This window comes from Puntigrus tetrazona, chromosome 8 (genome assembly GCF_018831695.1).
Source record: "Puntigrus tetrazona isolate hp1 chromosome 8, ASM1883169v1, whole genome shotgun sequence".
Taxonomy (NCBI): domain Eukaryota; kingdom Metazoa; phylum Chordata; class Actinopteri; order Cypriniformes; family Cyprinidae; genus Puntigrus; species Puntigrus tetrazona.
In genome coordinates this window covers 6,426,890-6,432,383 of record NC_056706.1, presented here as the reverse complement: position 1 = coordinate 6,432,383, position 5,494 = coordinate 6,426,890, and the positions used below count along the sequence as shown (strand labels likewise).

At 37.8% G+C, this 5,494-nt stretch overlaps 1 protein-coding gene across 1 annotated transcript in view; it reads left to right on the top strand.

Moving 5' to 3' along the window:
* Positions 1 to 5,494, top strand: part of LOC122350671 (fibrinogen C domain-containing protein 1-like) — an 18,908-nt gene that overhangs the window by 10,266 nt on the left and 3,148 nt on the right. Inside the window, exons 4-6 of the mRNA XM_043247349.1 lie at positions 1,193 to 1,352; positions 3,310 to 3,416; positions 3,791 to 3,829. Coding sequence (XP_043103284.1) covers positions 1,193 to 1,352; positions 3,310 to 3,416; positions 3,791 to 3,829 — 306 coding nt within the window. The remainder of the gene's footprint in view (positions 1 to 1,192; positions 1,353 to 3,309; positions 3,417 to 3,790; positions 3,830 to 5,494) is intronic.

The window sequence follows — 5,494 nt, the reverse complement described above, 5'->3', positions numbered from 1 at the left end:
ATTATATATGTATATATAAAAACACACACAAAAGAGCAGAAAATTCAATTATTTGAATTAATCAGTTAATTTTTACCTGGTCTTATTTCTTCAAAAAACTGCCTAAAATCTATGGATGAGGAGCAAATATTTTTGTATGAGATAGTAGTATAGTTTATGTTCATAACTCATCGATTGCACCATGCATAGACAGTGTCCTGTTCAAACGTGTACTTTTTGTCCTTTTAAGATCACTGTACAGGACACATTGTTAAGCTGCAGGCGCGTATGGGACACTCATTCATTATGTTGAATGCGCCTCACAAACAATGAAACAAGCACAAGCTCACAGGAACGCTCACAGGTTTTCCATCTAAAATGGGTCAGATCTCTAAAGTTTATGGGTGAAAGACACACATACGCATGTCAGTGTGTGTGTTTCTTTCAATAGTCTTATTTCTAGGTAGACAAGCAATAGCAGATTCAGCTCACTGCCTCAAGCTGAAAATCACACCGTAAATCTGGCACAAAGACCTTTACAGCTCTATTGCATGTCAAGCATTTGAGCTGAAATGACAGCCAGCCTTATGGAACCTGTCTCCCAGACTGATTTTGCCTTCTCGTGGGCTACAAGGGATTTTTACTTTCAGTGGACAATAAGCAGCTCACGTCATGGGTTCAAAGCCATATATATGTCCAGGAAATGAACCAAGTCCCCTTAAGTTAAAACCATTCGACAAAGATCTACACTTGGCAAAATATTAGTTTTCTGTTGTGCTGCAGAGCTGTAATTCAGCATTTTACTGTCCAAGTACTAAACTAAATCTCCGTATAGAACAGTTTGCATACTGTAGACAATGGCTGATATGCTTTTGGGTAATGAAACCTTGCAGATTTACCTTGAGATCGTAAAGACGAAATATAGATGGGATCCATTAGAAGATAACTGACTTTGAGCACAAAAAAAGCCAGTAAGATGTTTATTTTCTGTAATCTTCATATTATAGTTTTTTGCAGTCTGTAGAAGGAAAAAAATACGGGTTGACTAAATGATGACATTTTTTCTCTAAAAACCCCAGAATGTCATAAGCTGAGATCCACCACGCTGATCTGTTTTACTGCACATGTCTGTTGCCTGCAGTCTTTTTCTGGCCAGTTGCCTTGTTAGCTCATGCTGTCTGTGTAATAGTTCTTGTTTGTGTATGTGTTGCAGCTGCTGTCCGAGAGCCAGATTAACATGGTGAAGGTTGTCAACTCTGTGAGCGATGCTCTAAATGCCATGCAGAAGGAAACTGGAGGTTTGAAGGCCAGGGTGAAGGCTGACCTGCAGAGGGCGCCAGTCAGAGGAGTCCGTCTTAAAGGCTGTGCTAATGGTAAGGCCTGTCTGATCATTTCCTTTATTTAGCACGTTTGGGGTCTTTCCACTCTGTCTGTTCGTTTGTGACACTATACACTATTTCAGAGTTTGGGGTTACACAAAAATAGTCATTTTTAAATATTCTTATTACTAGTGCTGTTAAAATCAGCGTTAATGCAGACGGTTATGCTTTTTAGTTTGACGCATTACAAATATGTAATGAAATTAACACAGAGGCAGAACAACTGCTGTTTCTGTCACTTGTTTATTCACAAGACGTCACAGAACATTACAACCACCTCAAACGGGACGGAAATGATACCGTGCAATTGCTGCAGACTGTATTATTTCACATCGGAGCACAAAATGAACTGTGCATGCAATGTGGTGGTCAGTTAAGTCACGAAGTTACCGAAAAGCCAAATGAAGCTGCCTTGAAACTGCGCACGGATGTAATATTTTACACACGAGATTCAGCTGAAGCGACAATAGGCAAAGAGAGATGCTTGTCAGATCCGTGTCATGTTCTGCAGTGGCAGCTCTTAAAGAAACAGCAGCTAAATAAACTTATAACTCAGCTGCTGTGATGTCTGTTAACCAAAGAACAAAAGAAAAAAAGAATAACTTTTGTAGCTTTGATTTAGAATTTAGAGTTTAATAACTTGAATTTCTTTATACAGTATTTCCTCTGAAGGACACAGGTAAAAATTACATTTATTTAAAGACTGTTTTAAGTTCACTTAAACTAAAAATCTATTAATATTAAAATTGATAGTTCTCAATTGTACTGTAACGTTGAATGACTATAGTTCAATATTAGGCGAAAAAACAATTTTATAAAGACATTATTATTGCGGTGATAGCAGCCTCCAATCATATTCCAGTCAAATATTAAAAATACATTTTCTTTATGTTGTCAAAAAATGAATGTAAAGATTCAATGTGGAATTATTGCAATATAAAAGTATATTTCAAAATGTAGGATTAATTGTGTTTTTTTTGTAGGATTAATTTAGGATTAATCTAATCTACAAAATGTGTAATTAATTAGTTAATGTTTTAATTGACTGACAGCACTAAATATTTCTATATCAAATATATTTTATTTATGTTATAGCTGAATTTTCAGCAGCCATAACTCTATACCTGTCATTTGATCCTTCAGAAATCATTCTAATATGCCAATTTGGTGCTCATTTCTTAATATTATTAATGTTAATGCTTATTATTTTAGAGAAAACCATGATATTCATCAAACAAAAAGAACAGCCTTTGATTTGTTGGTAACAATGTATTTGCTGTCTCTTTTAATGCACCATTGCAGAATAAAAGTATTTATTTCTCCAGACTTTTTAATGGTAGTATGCTTTCTGGTTAATTCACACGTCCCTCGCGCTTCCAAGCATCCATCCATCTTTCTATTCCTCCCAAGTAGTCCAGATTTGTGTTGACATCTTTCTCTTCCGAGAACCATTTAATTTATGTTGCACGCAACATATGTATTGATATTATTTCAATACATTACAGCGACAAGTGGCAGCGCGAAATGGTATTTTTGCTTAACGTGCTTTTGACAGCTAATGAGTAAGGAGTCAAATTAGTAGTAGCATAGTGCTGTTACTATTTCTGCTGCTCAAGGGTGATTAGTCACATGGCATTTTTTGCTCTGGTGATTGGCTTTGAAAGTTCTGTGGTCTGGCGAACAATGATTCAAATGCAGCTCGTGTAGTCTGACATCAGCTCAGAATCACAAGCACTTCGGTCCCCGGAGCAGAGGGGCTCTGATCCTCCTCTCGCTGGTTGACTCATTGATTCTCAATCCAAAGAACATCAGACAATTTCACGGAAAACTGTGTTTAAAAAGCGCACATAACTATTGTCTTCTTTCTGTGCCCCTGCTGATCTGAATTCTCATTAGATGAGTCGCTGGAAGCCGAAAGAAAGTGGCTGTGCTCAAATTGCGCTCTCGGCAGGCCTAATGTGTCTGAAAGCATTTTACCACTTTACTTTTAAGGCCTTGATGTGTCTGCTGGAGCCACAGGTGTGGATTGTAATGAACCTCAGTATGGAGCAGACACTTGTATGCAAGTGTGTGCCAGTGAAGGGGAGAGTGTTTTCTATAATCAGGGAAAAAGATCGCTCTTTTGGGAACAGAGACCAGTAAACTGAGAAGCACCAGCTGCTTTGGAAAACCCTGTGCAAAACTATCTTGGCTAACCTATAGCAATATTCCTTTGGTCATTACATTAGCCTCGGCCTAGTTTAGCCATTTGCTATCTTGTAACCATCCGGTTATCTAGCGTTTGCGGTTTGTTTGTGACTCCCTCTCTTTCTCCCTCTCTCTTTCTCTCTTTCGGATCCCGTCCACGGGACTGCAGTGATATATACGCTAGCGGTCAGAGAGAAGATGGCATCTACTCTGTTTTTCCCACTCATTATCCCGCCGGCTTTCAGGTCTACTGTGATATGAGCACGGACGGAGGTGGCTGGACGGTGAGTCACAGAACCAAACAATGCATATTTGCTTGTGTGAGCTTCTAGTATTGTGCACCTTCTGAAGAGTGATTCATTGGTATTGGTAATGGAAAAAGTTTGGATTTTATTTGAAATGTGAATGAAAAAGGGGTTTTGCACACACAGTAAAAGAAGGTGGGCATGTCCTGCTAATTGTTTTAGGTTGTTAGGCCATTGCCTCATATACACCTGCTTTAGGGATTGTCTCCAAAATTAAAATGTTCTTATCATTTATGCACCTTGATGGAGTTCTAGAATTGTATGACTTTTTGGTTTCACTTAATTTTACACATTCTTGACTATAAGTAATGATGCACCTACATATCTAAGTCTTGCTAGATTTTTAGTAGAGTATTGGTAAACTGGTAGGGTTAGAATTAGAATAAGTATATATATACATATACATATACTTACATATAAAGATACTTATAGTCAGTAGAATGTCTGTTGGGAGATCATCACAATAAAAAGTCAGCAGATATTAAGCAGACAGTCTAATAATACTGTAATGAGAGACTTGTTGGTGCCGATAAGTTGCAGATTGGTCCAATCTGAATATATTCATTCTTCACCCGAATGTATTTTCGGAAGAAGAAAACATATACAGATTTGGTACAACATGAAGTATGTAAACCAACAGAAGAAAGAAAATCAGAACATGCATGACTAAATAATTTTCCTTTTTTTACGTGAACTATCCGTTTAACAATGCATGCACAGAAAAAAGATCATTTCAAGCTGTCTGCTTTGCTTTTCCCCCCCTCTGTTTTAATCTAATTTTAAAACCCGGATTGGGGTAGGCTAAAAGCAGAAAAAAGTCAAAAGTACTTTTGATATCATATCAAATTCTATGTATCTAATCTCCAACCGCTGTCTGGTTCAGTAATGACATGTAGATGTACAGCTATTTTTATTGAAGTTCTTTACAGAATTACGTTGCTGTCGTATTTAGCTGCTTACAATGAAGAAGTATATTGTAAAAGCACTTAGCGAAATTAATGTTGATTATGTCGTTCTGATGATGAGGGTCATTGTTCTGATTCATTTGGGTCTGTAGACGGTATCACATTCTGAAGTCGTTGGTCTAGATGCGGATACGCACATCTCGCAGAACTGCAGAATATGACACATCACAAGCGTTTTGAGTATGTGAGAGCACGAAAGAGAAACAATAGGAAAGACAGTTCCTTCAGTGTGGCAGCAGCACAGATGGTTTCTCTCTGCACTGTTCCAGCAATCATTGAGTGTTCATGGGCATATTGGAGTGCACTGTATATGGAAGAGAGCAGAATCAGTGGCATCACAGAATGAGGGAGATAGAAGGAGAAAGATGTTGAGAGGAAATGGCTTGAGGCAAAAGAGGGTGCATGCAGTCTGCCAGGCTATTAGTTCTTCATAACTGTCCCACTTTCTGTTGCTCAAGAGACTGTTGCAACTAGAAAAGAAGACACCCACAGTCATAGTTTGTGGGGTTGGGGGGGGTGTTTACGTATATTGAGGGGAGACTAATGAAATGTAAAAATGAAACGATCCAAAGAGGCAAAGAACAAGAAGAGAAAATGAAGAAGTTTAGATACACCACCTTATACATTTTATTGCCCAAACAAATTGTAAGCATGTTAAACTATTTTTTAACATTGATAA